General features: G+C 37.8%; 1 protein-coding gene across 1 annotated transcript in view; it reads right to left on the reverse strand.

Annotated features, from left to right (window-relative positions):
* Positions 1 to 25506, reverse strand: part of LOC112605953 (caspase-1-like) — a 105069-nt gene extending 79563 nt beyond the window's left edge. The window contains 8 exon segments of the mRNA XM_025355827.1: positions 17300 to 17434; positions 19454 to 19597; positions 19991 to 20225; positions 20654 to 20827; positions 21483 to 21604; positions 23372 to 23434; positions 24604 to 24870; positions 25425 to 25506. Of these exon segments, the coding sequence (XP_025211612.1) occupies positions 17406 to 17434; positions 19454 to 19597; positions 19991 to 20225; positions 20654 to 20827; positions 21483 to 21604; positions 23372 to 23434; positions 24604 to 24870; positions 25425 to 25506 (1116 nt within the window). The 3' untranslated portion in view covers positions 17300 to 17405.

Genomic DNA, 25506 nt, shown 5'->3' on the forward strand with positions numbered 1-25506 from the left:
ATGTTCCGGTGAAGCAATTTTGCTTTAAGAAATGTAAACATTTTTCACCAAAATTAAAGTCTTTCTTATTTAATGTTCTTCCTTTCCTGATGGCTTTATTTTTGTTTTGTTTTCTCATACATGGTGTCACTCTGTTGCCCAGACTGGAGTGCAGTGGCATGCCCATGGCTCACTGCAGCCTCTACCTCCCTAGGCTAAGATGATTCTCCCACTTCAGTTTCCTGGGTAGTTAAAAACTACAGGCAAGCGCCATTGGGGCTGGTTAATTTTTGTATTTTTTGTTGAGATGGACTCTCCCTATGTTTCCTTGGCTGATTTTGAATTCCAGCACTCAAATGATCCACCCATCTTGGCCTTCCAAAGAGCAGGGATTACAGGCATGAGCCATGAGCCACTCACTCATCTTGGATGTCTTTCTTTTGAAGGACATTGCATCATAGAGGCCCAAAGCATAGACTCTGAACTCAGAATGTCGAACCTAAATGTTAAACTCACCTTCCTGGGCAAGATATTGAAATTCTTTATACATTGGTTCCTCTGTCTGTAAAATAATATTGCTAATAGTACATATACATATCTACACAGTTTTGAGCAGCATTGAGATAAAATGTGAAAAATGAATGGAACATTGCCAGGCAAATGGTAAGCAGATAATGAGGGATATTACTATAATTAATACAAATATTTCAGTTCAGAAAAATAATCAAGGATGATTATTTGCAGATTATCTAGCTAAGTTTATCTTTTGTTAGAATCCTCACGCAGTGCCTCCAGTCATTCATTTAGCAAATATATGTGGACAACATGGTTCTCGGTGTCACGGGTTCAGTCAAAACATATTATGATCCTTTCCCCCTTGCTCTCACATTCAAGAGGGAAAGATAAACATGAAACCTGGTATGTAATACGTAACTGGAATATTTAGAATGATAAAATATGCCAAGCAATGAGAAGAATAAGAAATTAATTGGAGAAGTGGGAGATGAAGTATTGCAGGACTCATGAAAATTGTACACAGAGGTAGCCAGGGAAGGCCAGAAGAGGTCTCTGCCTTTATCAGTACATGCTCAATTGATTATCCCAGAAATAAACTCAATGTGGCTAATTTATTTCATGAATAAACTTGATGGAAGATGGAATAGCAAAATGCACACGGTACATTTCATTCATCATTTTTTTTACCGAAAATTTTCTTGGGCTGTTATGTTATTATCTTTGGAGGATAACGACCAGATTTACAAAAATATTTATGGTTTGACATGTGGGCTACCAGTTTTACTTCCTGTGCTCTAGGCTAAGACTTAAATGTCATTGGTTAAGTAGAACCGACTGTGTAGGAAGACAATGACATGGCTTTTAATCTAAGGTGTTCTTCATGGTGTTTGTATCTTTACTCTGCCAATGACCTAATCTGATTGCAACAAAATCTTGGGCTCCTTGCCACTGGAAGGAATTGTAACATGGAAGAAAGCAGACATTGTCTGTGCACCACTTCTCTTTAGTTTATTTACTTTTAAATTTATATACTGACTCATTTGTTTTCTCTGCTACTTAAGGGTTTCACACGAGGGTTTCTCCCCACCAGTCAGAGCCAAGAACCACTGAGTTGAAGCATGCCAAAGTGACATCCAGGACACAGAAACAATGATTAGACCATATATATGGGGTCTAGAATCATGGGGATGTAGAATCATGAACCTTGAGTCTAGTGTCCTGGGAATGTAAACATTGAGCCATGAGAGTGCAAGGCCCCCTATTTCCTCAAAAAGAAAGATGTCAAAAACTGGAAACAACTCAATATCCAATTTAGGAGCATAAGTAAACAATTTGTGCTAGACACATACACTGAAATACTATTCAGTCATAAAAGGGAAAAAATTACTAATATATGCAATAACATGGATGGAAAACTTATACTTTCATTATGAGTGAAAGAAGCCATATAGGAAGGAAAACATACCCTGTGATTTCAATTATATAAAGTTCTAGATTAGAAAAAACTAATGTATAGTTGTAGAAATTCAATCACTACTTATCAGAGGAGGAAATGGAAGGAAATTGAGAACAAAGGGCATGACAAAACTTTTTGGGGTGACAATATTGCTTTGTCTATTAAATGGGATATTATACTAAATATCCTCATATAATTAATAATCAGTTTATATTCTTAAAAGGGTACATTTTCTTTGATGTAAATTATACTAAAATAACATTAAAATTTGAAATGATAAAGGTCAGTGGTAGTAATAATAGACTGATTTGGAAAAAAAATTTTTTTTCTTGGTTTTCTTGATTTTCTTGATTTTATTTCTTGATTTTAGGACACACTCAAGCCTCCACAAATTAGTCATAGTTCTGGTAAGAGGAAGCACTTCTTATAGTGACTGAACTGTAATCACCTGCCACCCACATTGGATGGCAATAGGTAGACAGAGGGGAGATAACTTACAGGAACCAATTTATTGACTGAAATATGTATCCAGAAAATAGCATTACGTAAGGAAAATTATCTTAAAATAAACGAACGTAGCAATTCTACTATAAGTAATATTTAAAATGTGCGTATTGATTTAAAAATCCTATCAGTGTGAAGTGTGTGAAACAATATTATTTTACATGACAGAGTAGATACTATAAGAATCTCTGCCACAGAAGACAGAAAATTCCTGTGCTTGGATTTTGGCCGTCCCATTTCCAAACCTTAGAACATCATATACTCTTTCATCTTATCCAACTCCTCTTCTTATTTATAGTTTTGGACTATCAGCACATTTTGAGTGATACAACTTAGAGCACTGATCAACTATAACATGTTGTTTTGTGTTTTCTTTATCTAAAATCTTCCTCTTTTCTGCACAGCTTATCAGTGTGGACTTGGATATCTAATAGTTCTGAGGTTAACTTCTGTTTATGAGCTATTAGATTTTGGACAAGTTATTTAACATCTCTCAGCCCCTGTGTTCTCATGTATAGAAGGGACCTCCTAATCATTCTTACCTTCTAGGATGTAATGGCAGGTGTAGAGATCATGCCACAGTATCTCTCATTTATGGTAGTCGTAACCTATAGAGCAGAAGCAAGGTCATGTAAAAATGTACTTTTTGGTTAAGTACTTCTAAATTTTTCATATGCTTTACTTCAGTATGTTGAATAAGCATTAATTTCATTTTATGATAGGAAGATCAGGTTAAAAAATCGTTTCAATGCCTTAGTAAGCACAAGTTGAAGAACTGGCTGAGAAGCCAGCCCACCACCTCACTCATTACTTGCTCTATATGATGTGCTGCTCTTCAGCTGGGCACTCCACTGGGAAATCTGAAGTAGATAAGCAGATAAAAGGTGCTTGTTTGTGTCAGTGGGAAATAAATTCTGAGTTAAATGCATCTAGACAATGATAATTTATAGCAGCCTCACTAAAGTATTTAAACTGATGAGATGGGCAATAGGAAACCATTGCAGCTTCCTAGGTAGGAGAGTCATGTTAACATGCTTGTAAAGTAACTATTTCATATTGAGTGCTTCACAAGGCCCAGGCCCTGTAATAGATACTTCATCTATATTGGTTCCACCAGTCAAACCATTTAAAAATATTGGTACTTGGAATAACCCCAGATTATGAAATCAAAATCTCATCCTGAGCCTCCCCCTTGAGACTCCATGCACCACCACATCCAGAATTTAATAGGACATGTTCTTGGAGGCATTGCTGGTCCCACATGAACCAGGAGCTGGGTCATGAGTGGACTGAGTGTTGGGGACAGGAGAAGGGATAAGAAAGTCTGGGAGTTGGTGCTGACTATAGAAAGAATTTGCACAAGAGTAGGAAGGAACTAGGATGAAGCAGTAAAAAGCTTGCACGGACAGGAAGGTGGCCAGAAGGGGTGTGGTCTCCTTGTGTCAGATTTCTATACCAACAGGATAGAAAATAACGGAACCATGGAACCTCTACAAGTTAGAAAGTCTCATCTTGGAGCCAGATAGACTCAAATATCTAAGGAGGGATAGACATGGTCTTGGATGTGGTGTGTTGCCTAGCAGCAGAAACAGAAGCCATTCTTCTCCTTCAATCCACTCAAAATAAAAACTAGACTGAGAGATGAAGTATAAAAATACACTAGAAAGCAAGCCACTATAAGGACATATCAGCAGAAAAAAAGAGACTGTAAATTTAGATCTTGAAGGACATTGAGATGTTGGACCAATCAAATATCAAATGTAGAATGAAATCATTCTATATCAAATATAGAAGGATGTAAGTAAAGGGAGCAAAAAGTAATTATTCTACAATAAGCAATAATTTGAGAAACAGTAAAAATAGAGCATGTATAAATACAAAAATTAGTTATATTTAATAATGGACAGATTAAAAGGCAGACACACAAATCTGCGAAAATGTATATAAGGTGGAAGATACAGAGATGTACAGTTGACCTTTCAACAATGAAATACTTAGAGGTGCTGACCCACATATACTGTTGCAAATCTGCGACCGGGCACGGTGGCTCACACCTGTAATCCCAGCACTTTGGGAGGCTGAGGCCGGCGGATCACAAGGTCAGGAAATCGAGACCATACTGGCTAAGACGGTGAAACCCCGTCTCTACTAAAAACACAAAAAAATTAGGCAGTCATGTTGGCAGGTGACTGTAGTCCCAACTGCTTGGGAGGCTCAGGCAGGAGAAAGGTGTGAACCCGGGAGGCGGAGCTTGCAGTGAGCAGAGATTGCACCACTGCACTCCAGCCTGGGCAACAAAGCAAGTCTCTGTCTCAAAAAAGAAAAAAAATCTGCCTATAACTTTTGACTCCCCCCAAACTTAACTTTTAATGGCCTGCTATTGAAGGGAAGCCTTACTAGTAACAAAAACCACTGATTAACAAATATTTTCTAATTTACATGTGTTATATACTGTAATATAAAGCAATCTAAAGTAAAAAAAGTTGTTAAGAGAATCATGAGGAAGAGAAAATATATCTACTATTGACTCAGTGAGAGTGGATCATCATAAGGTCTTCATCCTCATCATCTTCACATTGAGTAAGCTGAAGAGAAGGAGGAAGCGATGGCTTAGTCTTGCAGTCTCATGGGTGGCAGAGGTGGAAGAAGAAGAGGTGGAACAGGATAGAAGAGAAGCAGGCAAACTGCGTGTATCTTTGTGGAAATGCATAGTTATTTCTGTCTAACATTTTTGCTTTTCCATTTCCCTAAAATGTTTTCCAGACAGTACGAATCTGTCTTTCACCATTTCCCTTAGTTTCAGTGCTCATATCATAGAACGGTCTTTGCTGTAAAACAGGTCAAAAGCTGCTTTGAATAATCAGAATCTTTCTGCCAAACTATAATGCCAATTTGTGCTCTGGCACTGCTTCTTCTACATCTTCTTCCTCATCATTTGGAACTGGTTCAGAAGCACACATCTCTATCAAGTTCTCTTCTGTTAATTTCTCTAATGTGCAATTCGCTGTTGAATTTGTATAAGATCCATATCTTAAAGTTATTCACGTTTTCTTGCAATATCCACAATCTCTTTCATTATTTTCTTGATTGGCTTTTTCATAAACCCTGGTGAAGTCATGGACAACTTCTGGAAACAGTTTTCTCTAGCAGAAATTTATGGGGGGCATGTTATGTTGCCTAGGTTGGCCTTAAGCTCCTGGACTGAAGCTATCCTCCCACCTCAGCCTCTTTAGTAACTGGGATCATAGGGCCATAACACTGCACCCAAAATCGCAGCTTTTAATTTTTTAATATCAGTGATGTCATTTTCAGTGGTGTAGCCCTTCCAGACTTTCGTGATGTGATTTCTATCGATGGTCTCTTCCTTGGCATTCACAAATCTTTTCACAGAGTAATGTGTGTAATGAGCATTAAAGCTCCTTCTTACCTCCTGATTCAGAGGCTGAATTAGAGATGTTTCATATGGTGGTGAGTAGACCACTTTGATCTTTTGCATATTGAACTCGTGAGGTTTTGGGTAGCGAGGGGCATTGTCCAACATCAAAAGAATCATGAATGCCAGTCCCTTATTGGCAAAATATTTCCTGACTTCACGGACAAACCATCAATGGAATCAATAGAGAAAAAGTGCTCCATTGCACAGGCATTCTTGTCCAACCGAAACACTGGCAACTGGTATTCACCATTTCTGTTCCAGGCTTAGGGGTTAGTAGCTTTATAGCTCAGAGCAGTCCTGATGATAAACCCGACTGCATTTCCACAAAACAGTAGAATTAGCTTGTCCTTTTCTGTTTTAAATCTTGGTGCTTGCTTCTATTTCTTACTAATAAATGGCCTTTTTGGCATCTTTCTTTTTTTTTTTTTTTTTTTTTTTTCTGGACTAGAACAGTCATCTGTATTCAAAACCTGTTCTGGTAGTATAGTTTCTCTTCAGTGATTTTCTTAATAGTTTCTGGGAACTAATCTGCTGCCTCTTGATAACCAAAAGCTGCATCTCCTGATATCTTGACATTTTTAATGCAAAAGTGCTTTAAATTATCAAACCATCCTTGACTATCATTAAAGCATCCACCTTTACATCCTTCCCCTTTCTTTTGCTTTAAGGTGTATACAATGACTTCATTTTTTCTGGAATCATATTAGAGTCTATAAATATACCTTTCTTTTCTATTGTCTCTCATCTGTGAAAATTCTGCCACCACATGCATGCTTCAATTTCAAAACAATATTAAAAATTGTTTCACAATAGTGCAAGGTTTTGGCACTGGCAGACAGTGCAGGGTTAGCTTTATTATCTCCTTTTATTTTTTTACATTGATCCTCATTCTGTATTCATTTATCTTGAAACGATGAGCAGCGACAAATCCAGACCTCGATCTACAGTACATATCAAACAATTCTACTTTTTCTTGTAATGTCATGACATTGCTTCTTGGGAACATTGCACCATCAGTATTGGCATGTTGTATGGACCCCCTGCTGTTATTCAAGAACTATGGTATTGCAGTAAATGCAATGAAAAGTACATTAAAAACCCAAGGATATTGCTTTTTATAGCAATATGAAATTTACAGGAGATACAAACTGCTGATGTAGGGATAATGAGTGTCACATGGCATTTTAAGCAGATACAAAACTTGAGTTCACTAAAATAGCAACAGGAAATGGCTATGAAAATACAGGAGTGCAGTATGCATGGTTAATTTTGTGCATTTAGGATAAAATACTGCATCTTTATATTTGTTTACATTTTTCTCATTCCAAGTGGTACTATGTATTATCTATGAGTGCATAAAGTTTGATAAACTTTAGCTTTCTATAATAGATTTGTGTATATTTTATAATATAGTAGTAAATGATAAAATAGACTAACATCTCCATAAATTTTGTGCATTTTTTACATACCTAACTTAATTTTTCTGTATTTCTAGTGTAGATGATTTGTGATTTTCTTCAAATTGTAGCAAATCTCCTAAATCTTTCCAATATGTTTATTTTTATAAAATGCACATACAAGCAGACCAAAGCGTTTCACATCTTTGTTGTTTATGGGTTAATATTAATTTATCTAGATTGCAAAATAAAAACAGAAATGAAAGGCTGAAAAATTTGAGAGGACTTCAGAGGTAGGAAGGATGGAATGAGAAATTCTGAGATATAGCTGATCAAATTACCAGAAAGACAGATGAGAGAGAATAGAAAAGACAAAATATTTAAAGCAAATTTTTCAGAAATGGGGAAAAATATGTGTCCACTGATTGAAGAAGCACAACGTATCTGTAATAGAATAAGTTTAAAGAATAACTGCTTTCTAAGAGCCCTCTGAGTTCAGCATTGTGATGAGTTGAATTGTGTCTCATAAAAACATATTGAAGGCCTACCCCCCGTAACTCAGAATGTGCTCTTATTAGGAAATAGGGTCCTTGCAAATATAATCCATTACAATGAGTTTAGTTTGGATTAGTGTAGGGCCATCATCCAGAACAACTATGTTTATACCAAAGAAAAGAGGCTCTGGAGCAAAGACAGACAGGAAGAGCAACATATAAAGACACAGACTCACAGAGGGAAGGCAGCAATATAATGATAAAAGCAGAGAATACAGTGATGTAGCTGCAAGCAAGGAACACCAACATTGATTGAGGCAACCAGTAGTGAGGATGGCGGCCATGGCCCTTCTCTACTGACACCGTGATTTCAGATTTCTCACCTCCAGAACTGTGAGCGAATGCATTTCCACGTTAACCTTCCTCTTTGTGGTGATTTGTCATGGCAGCCCTAGGAAATGAATGCAGGTATTATTAGTTCCATTTTGCAGATGAGAAAACAGATTCTCAGAGAGATTGATGACTTCGCCAATGGAATGAGGAGAAATCGCACCTCATGGATCTATAAGCTGATAATGGAAAAACAACCGCACATGCTAGAACAGAAGTGAAAACTGATGACCCACAGAATCCATCATGAGCTCAGTGATATTTCCTTGGCTCTCTCAGATGTGATTTACCTTGACATTGAATTATCAGGGGTGAAAAATTGTAAGATTTCAAATAAAGAATTGGATTCCAGGCCTCTGTTACTTGAATTTCAACATGGAAAGCGTTGCCTGGTACTGAGTCCATGATGATGCATTCATGATGCCTTCTGATTTTTCCTGTGTTCACCTAACCTGATTAACTTAATGTATGTTCTCTGTCAAGCCTATATGGTGTTTGTATTTGTGGCCTCTGTCTGGGAGACCTGAGATCAGACTGTGGAGTCAGTCGATCTTCTTTTTTTTTTTTTTTTTGAGACTGAGTCTGGCTCTGTCGCCCAGGCTGGAGTGCAGTGGCCGGATCTCAGCTCACTGCAAGCTCCGCCTCCCGGGTTTACGCCATTCTCCTGCCTCAGCCTCCCGAGTAGCTGGGACCACAGGCGCCCGCCACTTTGCCCGGCTAGTTTTTTGTATTTTTTAGTAGAGATGGGGTTTCACCGTGTTAGCCAGGATGGTCTCGATCTCCTGACCTCGTGATCCGCCCGTCTCGGCCTCCCAAAGTGCTGGGATTACAGGCTTGAGCCACCGCGCCCGGCCAGTAGATCTTCTTAATGTTATCATTAAAAATTATTATTAACCTCACCAATTTACACTGATGTAATGATTTGTATGATAATTCACTTCGAGTCTCATTTCCCCTATCTATCAACTACCTGCCTTGGAGAAACTGTTGGATTAAATTTAATGTCTGAAAACCAATAGTACCTATTGAACAGCACAAATGTAATGTTACCTATTATCTCAGTTACATAAGAGAAAATTTTTCATAAGGAAAAGCAACAGCATTTTTCCACAAGGATTTCAAAACAGTGAGTAAATGCATCTATTTCAAGGGAGAAGGGAGGGCAAAAGGATGTAACAACGATATTTATTAAGAAAGGAAAGGAAATTTAAGGGATAAATAACGCAACATAAGTTTCATAAACAATGTAGTATGTGATGTTAATTTTCACGATGAAACTGAGAAAAATCATTGTCATTACATGACACACCACTTCAGCCTGCCTGACTTTAGTGCTGCTACAGTGGGGACTCCCCCTCATGTGGTTGTTTTCACACATCAAGCCACTGTGCCTCAGGTTCTTTCTGCTTTGAAGATGGGAGATGTTCATCAAAGGACTGAGGGCTGTTTAGCCGTGCAGATGTGGGTCCAGAATTTTGGGAAAGGTAGGACCTGCTCCTGGGGGCTAATTTCAACCAATGAATGACATTAGTCAGTTGATGAATGTCTCTAATTCCCCATCTTCTAGTAAGGTAGAATCTACATAATTGTAGAGGGTCCTGAAGAAAGATTGGAACCCAGTTTCTCAGAGCAGTGATGAATTCATTATTGCATTTTTAAGGAATATTATCTTCCTTTCATCTCCCTTCCCCACTCCCTTACTTCTACTTTTGGAAATACTTTCCAAATAATACTTACAGTCAAGTCCCTGACTCCTCCTGTTTCATGGTCAACCAATTTGTATCATTATCATCACCTCTATCATTCTTGCCATCATTATCTTTATTGAGCAATTTAAGTATGAACAGAACTATGGTTAGTTTTCTACATATATCATGTCATGTAGTTCTTACTATAATACAAAGTTGCTAGGATTAACTCTCCTCACTGATAAAACTCTGTAGCTAAGTTAATTACACATATAATCACATATCTAATATCAGGTATGGGGCAGAGGTAGCCCAGGTCCTGAAATAGCTCCTTCATCCCCATGATGTCAAAGTGAGCCCCATTCTTTGGAGTCAGATGGTCAAACTTTGTATTGCATATAATGAGAGCCAGGTGTCTGCGGCCCTTTCTTTTTTTATTGGATCTATCTGCAGGAGATGGAGTTGAAGTCACTTTGATTACCCGAGTCTCTTTTCAATCTCCATATGCCTCACAATTTTGTTTTTTAGAACCTCATGTAGCTACCATCCTCCCTAACCTCTATCAAAAGACTTTGCCTTCCTCTCTCTAGAGCCCAGAGCCAGAACCAGGACATATCTGGAATGATTACTCAAGAATCTTAAGGAAACTGGAATAATTCTTACTCCCTTTTTTATTCTTTTTCTTCTGCATATAATCAAACATTTCTTATATTCAGGTTCAAATCAAATTTCATAAAAACTAAGAGATGTCATTGGCTCCAGTAAAAATGAATATAGCAGAGGTTGTTTGCCTTCCATATTATGACTATATTTATACTATTTAAAAAATATCAACTTCAAAAAGAGAGAAACAAGATAATTTTGGCTGGGTGCAGTGGCTCACACCTGTAATCCCAGCACTTTGGGAGGCCGAGGAGGGCAGATCATGAAGTCAGCAGATCGAGATCATCCTGGCTAACACGGTGAAACCCCGTCTCTACCAAAAATACAAAAAATTAGCCGGGCGCAGTGGCGGGCGCCTGTAGTCCCAGCTACTCGGGAGCCTGAGGCAGGAGAATGGCGTGAACCTGGGAGGCAGAGCTTGCTGTGAGCAGAGATCATGGCATTGCACTCCAGCCTGGACGACAGAGCAAGACTCCGTCTCAAAAAAAAAAAAAAAAATTACAAAATTGTAAATATTATAGTGCAGATTGTTGCCCAGAGAGAGTTTCTATTAGCCAGGCAGTGCAACACAAAAAATGTGGAAATCAGGGGTTTAGACAAAAATTTCATTTCGAGTCTTACCTATTGTCTAATGAAATAGGAATCCCTCTGGAAACAGCTTATTCTAACCTAGGCCTTCTTATTCAGCCTCATCTTCTGATACTGTCCCCACCTTGCTCATTACATTCTAAATATTCTGCCCTTTATTTAATTTCTAGGAATCCCCTGCTTAGGGATCTCTATTTCCAGCCCCCACCTTCTCATTCCTTCCTGTTTTCCTACTGCTTTCTGTTTATCCTCCAAGTCTAAGATCAGATGGCACTTTTTCATGCAATCTTCTCTGAGTCTCTGGAAGGAGACAGTGTCAGAGGTACATGCCCTTAGGTGACCTTGTTTCTCTTTAGGGTAGCATACTTTTTTACCTTTAATTGTGATTTTCGGCCTACTTCTCAGCATCCACCATTAGATTTTATGCTCTGTGAGGACAGGTGGCCATAAACTAGGCCTACATTACTTCTGGCCTTCAAGAGAAGCCTAATAATTATCTACTGAATCACTAGCTGAGTGAATGTAGAAACAAGTGAATACAATTTAAGTATGGCCCCACTCTTGAAGAATACTTAATAAAAACTAAGCAAGTCTGATTTCTTTTAACAAGCAGTAAGCACACATTGAAAGTTTCAAGCAGAGAGAAGGCACATTCATTCTCCTATTTATTCAGAAATACTTAGTGAGCATTAGTCTGTGAAAGGTACTATGCTAGTGGTGGGGGTACCATTTTGGAAACATGTGCCTACACATTCAAGCTTAGATTCAAGTGGACAGATAGATATACATATAAGTAAAATTGTAAAAAAAATAAGAATTTAAATGGAGCAGATGCTTAAGAAAAGCATGAGCAAAGTGTGTCTCAGGTGGAAGATAGCTGTCCAGACGAGGGAGGGCTTGGCACTGAGACTTGAAGGGCTAGTAGGAATTTTCCCCTTCGAAAACTGGGGGCTGGTCTCCCAGCAGGGAGCATTGCAGGAAGAAGCACAAAGGCCTGATGGTGCCTGATGTAACCAGGAAACTAGCGGAGCTGTGCTTTAGAAAGAATACTACTGTAAGTGGAAGTATGCAGTATGTAATGAAGTGGGAGTGATCAGAGACAAAGCCACCGTTTGAAGACGTTTGTAGAACACTGACTTAAAGTTAGAGTGTTGAGTTTGAGAGTCAGGTTAGAGTCACTCTTCTCAAAAGACATTTGACCAAAAGAAAAATTTGTAATCCTTTTCTAGATATCTTCTTCAACTATAAAATGGAAATAATAGCAAAAACTTAATTGAATGGTTTCAAGTATTCATTCAGAGAGAGTTCATGAAATACCTGTCATACAGTATCTTTTTAAAGTTGTTACGGATAATATTTCATTATTGTAATAATCACTGAATTGAAGTTCTCAGGATAACAAAAATGAATGGAATAATTTAGAGGACAAAATTTATCAAGACCACAGTTTTGGTCCCAGACAAAGTGGTGAAGTGCCCTTAGATGTTATATATAGGATACTGTTTTTCAGAAGTTTTAGTTAACAAAGACCAACTGCACATCATTGTTTATAATTATTGAATCATTTTACTTGTTTTTTTTTTTTATTAGTGCCTTTTGATTTCTCCTAAGTATTATCTAATGATCTCCTGACTCCAGTCCAGTGGCTAGTGAAGTCAGCCTTCCCAGCCAAAGAGATATCCATGGCTATGAATATGACTTACTCCTCCCTGGATAAATGCTTTATTAGTATCATGAAGAAGAGAAATTAAAAAAAATCAACTCCTGCATTTTAGGAGATTAAGTTGAATGTTGCGAGTTAAGAGATAAACCCTGAGATAATTAAACTACGGGGAGAATCAAAGGAATAAGGAAAAAAATATGGGTGAAGTAAATATAGTAAACATTTGCTTTTTTTCTTAGGAACCTGAAATTATGCCTTAGAAGGACTACTGGAAAAATGTAAGTATATTTTGAAAGATAGAAACACCTATCTGAAAGTTTATATATTTTTAAAAAGGCAATAGGGAGCCATTGAATGTTCCTGAGTAAGAAAATTACATTAATAGATTTCTAGCATGTGAGAAGTGAGAGTTAACTGATCAACTTTCCTGATAATGTTAACCTGCAGAAAAACCAATGCCAAACTAGTTTCATAAGAGTTATCTGCACATCTTTAAAAGTTAATAAATTTCTATAGTCTATTCAAGATTGAGCTATTCAGGGTCAGAAAAGGGTAGTCACCTGATTTCTTTATATGTCTATGGATTATTCCCATATGTTATAAGGTTTGGAAACCACGGATCTATTCCAACTTTTTCTTTTTCCAATGAGGAGAATGAAGCCAAAGAAGCAATATGCCCTGCTGGAATGTCTAAGTAGCTCAGGACTCCAACTCTTTGGCTTTTTCAGCTTCTGTGTATAAGACAGTTGGCCTGCAAGTAGTGTGAAAATTGGTTTTGAGGGCTGAGTTTTGGAGAGTGGGAGGCCAGTTAAAAAATCTATGATAACAAAACAAGAAATTAGAGTTGTTTGTACCAGGGCTACATAGAAAGGTGGGAATAAATGGAATCACTTTAATCACACCAAAAATATAATTCCAGACAAGAGACAGCAACACCTTGAGAACACAAAGGCTATCAGATCTGATTCTGGGAAGAAGGTTTGTGATCTGGAGCACAAAGGCTTGAGGATGCCTGATGTAACCAGGAAGCAGAATTTGAAATCAAGAGGAAGCAGAGAAGATTTCAGAGTGCATTTAGAAACTTCTGGAGTTTTCTCACACAAATAACTTACTCTTTCTTTACTCTCTCTTTGATTACTGGAAGCTGAAAGAAAGGAATTAACTTTTTTCTGACTTGAAAACATCTAGAGAACATACTCTCCTTCAGTGTCTCCACACGAGGTCCAGTGATTCAAACTGTGCACAACCAAGAAGACAAAGATTCAACATACACCTTATTGGCTCACTTCCCTTTTGGTATGTCTGCCTGTCACACACGCAATAAATCAAGGGTTTTCTAAGACTTAACTCCCCAGCTTCTACTCAGAAAAAGACGCCTGACTCACAAGCCGTAGTTAACAGCCTCTGTCTCTTCGCACAGCACCGGAAAGTGCCTCAGACCCAGAAATAGAAGTCACCGGGTATTTCCTTATTGTTGGGCAGAGAGGGGGCATGTAATTATAGATTGTAAAGCTGCTGCTCAGAACTTCCAGGTTCATTGGCTGGAAGTGTCCTGTAGTCAGCAAATTGGCTTTTCTAGTCCTGAATTCTAGTTTCTTCCCTTGGGGGAAAAAAGTGCAAATGGCAAAACATCTTTCAGTGGGTTGACACCTCAGCCTGGTTTCCCCTTTTCTTTTCTCTTTTCGTGGCCCCCAAACCTTCTTCTATTCATCCTTTTCTTCTCCTGATCAGTGGGCTTTTCTATCTCAGCTTTTCTAAAACACATGTCCTGAATGAGTAAAATTTAACTAGGCTCCTTGCATTTTCCCATAAGAATTAACCAAATAGTTTATATTTCATTGTTTGTTTTTTTCATTTCCATTGTTTTTTTTTAGATTCAGAGATACACATGCCGGTGTGTTAAAAGAGTATATTATGTGATGCTGAGGTTTGGGGTATGATTTAACCCTTCACCTAGGTAGTGAGAATAGCACCCAGTATGTAGTTTTTCAGCTCTTGCCCTCCTCCTTCACTCCTTCCTCTAGTAGCTCCCTGTGTCTATTATTTCCATCTTTATGTCCATGTATGCCTACTATTTAGCTACCACTTATAGGTCAGATCATGTGGTACTTGGTTTTCTGTTTATGTGTTTCTGTCTATTCCAACTTTTTCTTTTTCCAATGAGGAGAATGAAGCCAAAGCAGCAATATGCCCTGCTGGAATACCAAATGTCTAAGTAGCTCAGGACTCCAACTCTTAGGCTTTTTCAGCTTCTGTGTATAAGACAGTTGGCCTGCAAGTAGTGTGAAAATTGGTTTTGCTTAGGGTAATGGGCTCCAGTTGCATCCATGTTGCTGCAAAGAACAAGATTTGCATTTATATGTCTATGTACTTGGCAGATATGTAACACAATTCAATTTTTTTAAATCCAATCCACTACTGATGGGTACCTGGGTTGATTCTATGATTTTGCTGTGGTGGACAGTGCTATAACAAACATCTGAAAGCATGTGTCTTATTGATAGTACAGTACATTTTTCTTTGGGAATTTAGCCAGTAATGGGATTGCTTGATCGCATGGTAGTTCTGTTTTTAGTTCTTTGGTAAATCTCGAAACTGCTTTTCACAAAGATGCAGTCACCACATTCCTGGACTTCAAGCTACTCAAGTCTACAGTAACCCCACAGCATGGTAGTGGTACAAAAAAACGGAAACATAGACCAATGGAACAGAATAGAGAACTCCAAAAGAATACCACACACCTGTAACCAACTGATATTTAACAAAGCCAAGAACAACAACAAAAAAGAAATGAGGAAATGATCATCTATTCAGTAAATGTATTTTCTGTTTAAACTATGCTGAGGAATTATGATGGTGTCTTCCCCTCCACATCTCCCTGTCATCTTACCCTTTGATTGGAGATCTTTCTGAAGGAATCTCTTTACTCCCAGGAATGCTTTCCTTCCACTGCCTAAGATTGCCTTAACAGTTCATTTCTACTGAGGCTGACAATTCACTTCTGCTTGTTGATATTCTCTGAGCAAAGATTGATCACAGATACAGTCTCAGGTTGTAGTAGAAGATGCATGAGAACACCGAAAACACATGCCCAGACCAACAGTTAATAAAAGGCAAAAAAAAAAAAAAAAAGTAATGAATTTGTTCAACTATGATGGTTTTTAAAAGGTCAAATATTCACTTTGATTTAATAGGTTAGAGATTAGAAAAGGCTCATATTTGCAAGTGAAACGGTAGTTCTTCCAATCCTCCCTAAATCTTAACATCCCTGAGTGAATGATTTCACCCCAAACTCGTTTTCTCTGCACCATGCAGGGATTTCACTGTGCACACCATGCATCCTAGAGTTTCTTCAGGGTGTCATGCACCATCAGCCAAGTGCTTCATTTTTGATGGCCTGGCCGTCTTACCTTTTCAAGGAGTCCGTGAACTACTGAGGGTCTAGAGTTAATAAAAAATTTACTTTCTCTCTCTTAAATACCTTAACAAAGGGTAGAAATCTGCAGGTTCTGCTCATGGATATGTCAGTAGTAAACTGTGGGATTTGAGAAAAGTTCCTTATTAAACTGCACAGTCGCTGTCATAACTGTCTGTCTTCTCCCCATCTCTCCTGTTGAGCTCTAACTTTTTTGAAGTCGGGTATCTATGGTAATTTGTATCTGCACCCATAAAGCAGAAAGCACAGAAAATGGTTTTTTGAATGAAAAAATGGTGCCAATGGCCAGTTCAGGTCTCATAAATGAAGTCTAACATTCTAAATTCAACATTCCCTCTGATTTCCAACCTCATTTCTCCAGTGTGGAAGAAAACTGATGACGCGTTTTTATTTTTATACCAGATTTATTAAAATGTTGAAAAAGATTATTATGAAAAAGACATAATTCCAAAATCCATTACAGAATGAAGAAACTCTTGGTTTCCTCCGGGAAAAAGAAAAACATGAAAGAGAATTTTGCTAAAAGAAATGTAAGTTATAAAGTTATACCACCAATGGGAACATACACAATCTTAAAAGGAAAGGCCACATGCTATTTTAAAACATTACCTGCTGAGGTGAAGACGAGAAACATCTAAAAGTCAGCCTTCATAGACTTATGCCCACTTCTAGGTCAGTATCAGCTGACCCTCAAGGGTCTAAAAGAAAAACTTTGGGAGAAGAGCAACGTGCTCTACACTGACAAGAAGAAAGGCATTACTTCAGTATTTTCTGTATATTATATCATGGATTGATGATCCCTTATTCAAAATGCATGCTACCAGAAGTATTTCAAATTACAGGTATTTTTGTATATTTGGAATATCTGCATTATACTAACTGGTTTAGCATCCTTAATCCAAAAACCTAAAATTTGAAATGATTCTATAGCATTTCCTTTGAATATCATGTGGGCGCTCACACAGTTTTGGATTTTAGAGGATTTCAAATTTCAAATTTTTGTATTAAAAATTCTACACCTGTAGACCCAGAGTTCTTGACTAAAATGGACATTCAGTACACTTTCCTCAATCTTCCCACACTCCCAACATACCTGCGCACAGACATTCATACAGCTTCCTTATTTTAATGTCCTGGGAAGAGGTAGAAACGTCTTGTCGAAGTCACTCTTTCAGTGCTGGGCATCTGTGCTTTATCATCTGGCTGCTCCAATGGAAGTTGAACCTAAAAGAGAAAGGAAAATCTGGAGACCTGTTTTTCTGAAAAGTTTCATGATTCATGCCAAAAAGACTACAACAAATATAGCAAAATAAGTGACGAAAACAAAAAGTACTTGCATCTGCAGCAAGTATAGCCATGTGCTTATCTAAGCATTGAATGATCCTCCTTGGGACTTTTTAAATCTGTGGTTGGATCTAATAGCCATGAGGGACACAGGCAAATTAGAGTCCACTCATTTGTCTCTGCAGGGCAGGAGGAAGGTGAAACTAAATCTTTGTTTTATTGATGCTATGAGTCTTAACAGATTGGATCTGACTCCTGGCTTGTTCGCTCTGCAAAGAACTGTAAAACTCTTTTGGAAATAAGGATATTATTGGAAGATAAACATGTCTGGACCTGCTTTCTATGGTTCCAATTGCAATAGCCAAGCATTCAGGGAAGTAGAGTGAAAATAGCATCCGCTAGAGCCCTATCTTGCAGAAAATTTCTTCCACATCACAGGAACAGGCATATTCTTGCAAATGTTCAATGAGTCTCATAATAAAAACAGAGCCCTTTGTGGGATGTCTCCAAGAAACACTATCTGTTGATAAAGCACCTTTCAAATCTCAAGACTAGATCTTGCCTGAAGAAAGAGAAGAAACCCTAGTGCTTCTGCTCCAGGTAAGGCATGTTGTGGAATTCATCTATTTTCCATACACTTCACTGTAATTTTTAGTGAATGTTTTCAAGGTACAGTGAGTATATTTTTACTGATTCTCTAGAAAGTGCAGTATATGGTACAGGTATTAACGTGGCATAGTCCCTGAGTTCAAATAGTTGTAAACTTTAGAGAGTTAGAAAAAGGAAGAATGGGGTAGAGGAAAGAAATTGGGATTTGGAAAAGAGCTATATACAGAGCTATATAGAGAACTGTGAATGTCATGTAGAATGCTGGGACCAAAGGATATTAAAGAACAGTTAGGTCTAATGTTAAATTCTACTATAAGTACTCAGGCTGGAAATGTATGTTTTTTGTGTGTGTCTCACTGTTTTTGATCATTGAAAAAGTATTATTGAGGTCTGCACCAGGACATGTTCAAAACAATATAGGACCAAGCTTCTTCTGATAGAAGATATCTCAGTGTACAAAATATTTTAGAAAATTTAACTATTTGAGCAGATGCAGGGCCTTTGGGCCACAGGCGACCAAGAGAATGTGAGTGCTCTCAGGAAACTGCCATTCAAGATGGCTGAAAGCATTCAAGTGATTTTTATTTAAACTTTGTTAAGAAAAGTAACAGAATTAAGTTATAAAATAAAAACATTTTAAATAATACCAGTTATTAATGTGTACTTCATTCTGTGTCATGTGCAATATTTCACATATATCAATTTATTTAATCCATAGAAAAATGATATTTATGTTCATATGTATTAGTGAGCAATTCAAGGAAAGTCCAGGGAGGAACTAGTGGAGCTAGTTTACAAAGTAGTAAATGACTAGATCAATCAGTAAGATCAAGATTCTTACTGCAAAGCATACCTTAAAATAATGCATGTATATTCTGTTTTATATACTTCATGCTTCTAGGTAAAACCCACTTTAATTTAGGGGCCCAAAGTACCTTGTTTGCTGTTCTACTTTCTGAACCCTGCTCCTACCCTTCTGCTATGAATACTTGATGTCGGGCCCAATTGGTCCATTGAATGGTCTCAACATGGTGGACCTTTTCTATGCAGAGTCAGATTCTAATGTATTACAGCACAGATCGACTTCCATTTAATTCTCTGTTATTGCTCACATTTCTAAAATGTTTTGCAACATAGAGGAGCTCATGAATTACCAACTTAATAAAAAGATATGCTTACTTGCTCTCTGTGGATAAAGGGAATTGTGTGTATAACTTGGAACAAAGCTGTAGTTTGTGTTCAAAAATTTTATCTAAAGTTTCGCACAGCTATCTAGCCTCTAGTGGGTGGTTGTTAGTTTTTGTATTGGTAACCCCCACCAAGATATCATGTCTAGAAGAAACCTGTTACCTGATGTTGAAGAGCAGAAAGCAATAAAATCCTTCTCTATCTGAGCTTTCTTAATAGCATCATCCTCAAAATCTCCTGGAGTTGGTGAAGATATATTTTTGGAGGCTCATACTGAATCTTTTACCAACACCACACCACAGTTCTCTGAAAAGACAAATTTGGTTTGTTACTACTACCAATGGCTGAGAAGAAAATGTTCTCCTCTTAGCCCTGTTCAATCATATTTGTCAATGTATCTTCTCTATCATTAATTCACATGCACACAGACACATACATCCAAGTAACAATCTTTTCTACAATTCTTATTTCTTCTAATCCTCAAACAAATTTTAAAAACAAGCAAGCATCAAAGTCTCAGGATTGAAAATGAAACAAATATCTACCAACCCATCAAACAATTCACAGAAGCCACAAGATGAGTGCTGACAATATGTGTTCTTTGACACTAACAAACAGACATAAACTGAAAATTCCTGGATGCCTACAGATGAGGACAGTATTCGAATGTCTGGTGTTCTCAAAGGCATCAGCACTCACCACCACGGCAGGCCTGGATGATGATCACCTTCGGTTTGTCCTTCAAACTTCGGCAGTTCCTGGTATTCAACATTTCAAAGATTGCATTGAGTTGTAATACATCTGGGACTTGCTCAGAGTATTTCTTCCCACAAATGCCTTCCTGAAAACCATGAGACATGAACACCAGGAAGGTGCTGTCAGAGGTCTTGTGCTCTTGGCGGCGAGCAAATGCCTCCAGCTCTGTAGTCATTTCCTAAAAGAGACCATACCGCTGATTTTGGACTATGTGATTAATTCTCATGGAGCCTTGGAAAGTCAATAAATAAATACTTATGGATTTCTTAAGGAATTCCATGACAAACAATGGGGTGCCAAAAAAACTTTTAGTCTTAATTTTGAGAAAGGTGAAGGTAGGTGCCATAGGAAGTCATTCAGAGTTATCTTGTAGAGAGAATGTGGCATTACTGAGTTAAAAAAAAATTCACCACTAAGTTAAACCAGGCTCGTGCTGAATGACTCTGATGTTTCAAGAGAACATGTAGCATACAGCACCCTCCTATGGGAAGTTTATATTTTAGATAATCAAAAGATTATATCCCTTGGTCCTACAACCAAGCTTTCTAATATTGTTTAGTTACACGAAGGGCGTGACCGTTGTCTCTATGGTATAATAGACCTTACCGAAGCAGTGAGATTTCTTTTCACATCCACCTTATACCCCAGATTTTGTAGCAGCATCGTTATGCCTATGATGTCAACCTCAGCTCCTGTTCTTTTAGAAAGACTGTCAAACTCTTCATTGCAGATAATGAGAGCAAGACGTGTGCGACTTGACTTGTCCATTATTGGATAAATCTGTAGGAAAATGCAGTTTGGATGAGTAGCCTTATTCTCTGTAATTTAATATTCACCTGGTAAGTTTATGACCGTTTTCCCTCTCTTAGACCTATCAGGATACCAAATCCCATCGACTATACATTGAAAATGCGGAACGGAATTGAGTGCAACTTCGAGTAGGCATAGAAACTGCAAAGGCCCAGATGGCAGGTGAGCTACTGACTTCATTGTTCTTGATAAGTGGGATTTTGAAAAATGCACAAGCTCTAAAGCAAGAATGACTGAATTCTAAAACTGGTTGTCCAATTTCTGATTGTTTTTCTTTGGGCAAAACATTTAACAACCCCATGTCTCAGCTTCTAGATCTCTAAGATGGATTATTTTAAGGTTACACATTATATATTATCATGTCCAAATGCTTAGAACACTGCCCACTCTCAGAGAACATTCAATAGTTACCATTGTTGATGTTATATATGCAGGAATTGGATCCGATTTGGAACTCTTTCTATAAACCTGGGATTCTAAGATACAGGAATTTTTTTTTTTAATGTAAAGAAAGCAGAAGTATGATTCTCCATTGATAACAGCTCTAATAAAAAGCCACTGCATTTCATAATTGCCTCAAGTATATCTTTCACCCCACTCTATCCTTGTGTTCTGAGCATGGCACCTCTGTCGACTTTTCTTTCCATATTCTTTTAGCTTCGTCTAGGGAGCAAAGCTTGACGCTTCTTCCTGAGCCTGAAGATGTAGGCATAGCAGGGTTGCCCCACACTGGCACTGCCTGAGGAGCTGCAGGAGTCAAAGAACATCATGAACATTGGCATCCCTCTTTGTTTCGCTTTGTGTTTCTTAAAGCCTCACCTAAGGATGAAGTCACAAAAGTGGAAATGCATTCTTAGGAAGAAAATCCTGATCTTTCACCACTGAGTAATTTCACTGCTAATGGAATACTTTCCAGCCAGAAATTTCCAGGTGTGCAATACAGGGATCTCCTTTCATATTTCAGGATCAGTATTTTCACAAGTATTTTAGATAAAAATCTAGAAAGGAAGCTTTTCAAGGCCATGCATGAAAAAATGCTCAGAAAACAATCAAATGTGTGAGATAAAATAGTTAGAATATAAATTTATTTCAAAAGATTTGAACCATAGAATAAAATTTAATGGGAGGAGGTCTTAATTAAATCTACCAAAAAATTTTAAGGGATATGATTATCTTTTTATTTATTTACTTAATAGACATGGTAGTAAGCACTAGGAATATTTTTTAATGAACATTTGTTCTGTCCTACAGGATCTCTTCCTACTATGCATACGTATGGAAGGAGGAGATTATTAAATATTCCAACTAGAACGATAAATGCTAAAATCAAGGTGCACACTAGATGAATTCATAGCACTAAACATTCATTGCACATAGTAGGAAATGTTTTCACAGAGTTTATATGGAAAAATCCTTGAGGTTTTTATTTCATCACAGTTTCAACACCATCCAACAATGTGATGCACTTGTTAAAGAAATTAATGTAATCTTTGTTTCAAGATAGAAATAAGTTTTCTAGATTTGTAGAGTGTTTTTCAGAAAACATTAACTCAAGAAAATAATATTTAATTTTGAAAACAAGCTTGAGAAACTGTTATACAATCAGATAAATAAAGGCAGCATGAAGTGTGGTGACATGGGCAAGAAATAATTAGAATGGATATATTGGAGAAAACTATAAAATAATAATTTCATACAAGGAATGTTTTGTTTCTTCATAAACAAGAATGAAAACAATATAAAAAAACTAAGTAGAAATATATGGGTTATTTTTGAGGCAATTTTTCTTAGTGAAAATACAGTATTTGGTTATATATTGAGTATCCCATGCTGTAAAATATTTAGGAAAACATTCATGAGTTAATCAACCTTAATACATTCAATAGAGTAATACCTGAACTTAATTTAAAAATTTTGCATTCTTAGCTTCCAAATTGCTTTTAAAAATACATTTTTTTTTTTTAATTTTAAGAGGGCCCTTGATGAATAGGGGTTTTTTAATGAAATAGAAGTAGAAACAGAGACATGGTTCCAAATTTGGGAGAAGAATGCATAACACTTGGCCATGGCTTGAATATTGGAGGTGCTTGACATGAAAGGGGCCAAGATGAGTTTCAGTTTCCTGCTTTGAACAACTAGTGATGGTGACACCAACAACTGAGTTACACAAAACTGGAGGAGAAGCAGGGTGGGGAAGAATGGCACGTTCAGCTCTGACATTGTTTAGATAAGTGTTCTCTAAGAGATGTGAAGGAATATTTCAGGAGGCTTAAATAATGAAGCATGGTACTTATTTGGTGTTCAAGATTTGAGATAGAGATTCAGAATTTTTAATGTAAACATAGTGAAGCTGTGGGGACAATTTCTACAAAAGTAGAATAGATTACAAAAAGAAAATTACATGATCAATCTATGGGAATTCTCCATAGCCCCTTTAACTGTGGATCATCCTACAACATTAATGTCAAGGAAGATAGTGTTCAGATAATGTTCTTTCTTTAAAAACAGCATTACCTAGGAAGGAAGGCAGTACTGCTTGAGAGTCTTGTGTAGTAAGGTGATTTCCAGATGTCGGACCTAGAAAAAGAAGAAGGACACAGAAATAGTAACTTATCATCTCTGGAAAACTTTACCCTAATCCTTACAACACTCCCTACTAAAGATTCATCCCAGAACTCTGACTGAACGACATTAAATAATGTTCAAGATGCTCTTTAATTTAGAGAGTGCTGGGGGGAAGGGCTGGGCGCGGTGGCTCATGCCTGTAATCCCAGCACTTTGGGAGGCCGAGGCGGGTGGATCGCGAGGTCAGGAGATCGAGAGTGCTGGGGGGTATAAAATGAAAGAGACATTGCCAGAAAAAATGTGATATTTAATACACATAGATGAAAACATAAACTTCTCCCATGTCTGTTTAGACAGGTATAAGCCTCCCCTAACTGTTAGAAAAAAAGGCTTTTGCTTTCAAAGAACATCTGCCTCTGAAATGGCTTTAGGAAGTGTCACAGAAACCAGTGACTAGGAGTCCACCAGAACTCTCATCCTCACCATGTGGTAGGTCCAAGGGATCACAAGAATGGGCCAGCTCATTTCCTGTGCACTGCATCAGGCCCTAAGGGGGCTGCAGGAAGAGGCAGTCCAGGCCTCACAGCATGATCTGCAGCCTGGTAACAGGCAAGTGGGTGATCTCACTCCAAAGAAAATACAAGGAGGCAACTGGAGGAAAGAGTCAACTTGAAATCCTTACTTTTCTAAAATCATTCATTGTATTCTCTGAGTGTATCGCCATCTCTGAAATATAATTTATTTTTCATGGATGGCAATATTTTGGAGAGAATTTATAAAATGTATTTAATTATAGACCTTAAAACTTCATGTCACACAACTACATAAGTGCCAGGGATACCCTGGACTCAAAAACACTAAATCAATCTAATATTATGCCTCACCAGGAACAGTGGAAAATATAGTGTGAAGTTTTTTAGATAGTTCTTATGACCTTCAAGAAATTAGCTACCAAGTACTCAGAACAGGAAATCAACTTTAAACAGAAGAGGGCCACTGAGGACAAAGGAACAGAAACAAAGCAGAGTCAAGGGACATGCAATAGGGCCCCTGCTACAGAAATATGGCCCAAAGGCAGAGATAAGAAAGTTTTTGCAACTTTACATCACTAGTAAAGACATCACAAGGTAGGTATAATGATAGCCCCTAGGTGAACTTGCGTGTCAGTCACTGATCCTTACCTGCTGTGAGTACTAGCGTCCATGCCAGGTACCTGTTTTCTTCACAAATATATGTGATACAAATTTGGCATGCCAGAGTCCCTTTCTGAATAACGGTGTCAAGCAAAGCTCGGGCCTTAGCTGTAACTGTAGCATTTTCATGTTGTACTTCCTCCACCTCTTCCTGGTTCAGCACTCTTGTCTGTAATAATTCATCCAGTAAACCATTCATTGTACCTTTACCCAGTGAATGGATAAACAGCTCTCTCTTTTCCGTCGGGACTTTGTCTGTTTGGAGCACAAGGATTTCTCACATCATGAAAACAGCCTCATAGTCCTCTCAGGTCATCAACAGAAAGTGACCTCATTTAGATTTCATCAGTGAAATGTCCTCCTCCTCACAGTTGGGTAATCCCTCTTCTTACTGTATCGCTGTCCTACTTGTTTCCCTCAATAGTCCCATACATGTACATGGAGTGGCCTGAAGACTGAGCTTACCATTTCCACATTAGTCCCTGGAAAGCAGAGATCATCCTCTTTGCCTGTGTTTATTTAACTCTGAATAATAAAGTAATGAAGCATAAATAGCCCATTTCATTTAGGAACCACTGCTGCTAGTACTCCTCCTGTGCCAATTCTGTACCCTCTGTCAGACTTTCAACGTGTAAGTAAGAGTTTAATTAAGATTGCAAAATGACAGCAGGCTACCCCTAAAGTCTCAGTTCCCTTCTAGGGTTGCCTTTCCTTTCTAAAGGCTGCAAGAATCTTCTAGTTCCTTCTCTCCTCCCTTTCCTCCCTGTCTCTCACTTCTGCTCATGTAAACTTCCACAGATACTAATTACGGCTTCCAGAAGAGCTAGTGCCTTCCACAACTCTTTCTTCCCAGGGATCTGTTCTTGGAACAGTAAAAGACTCACTGGCCAT

This window comes from Theropithecus gelada, chromosome 14, assembly GCF_003255815.1.
Source record: "Theropithecus gelada isolate Dixy chromosome 14, Tgel_1.0, whole genome shotgun sequence".
NCBI lineage: Eukaryota > Metazoa > Chordata > Mammalia > Primates > Cercopithecidae > Theropithecus > Theropithecus gelada.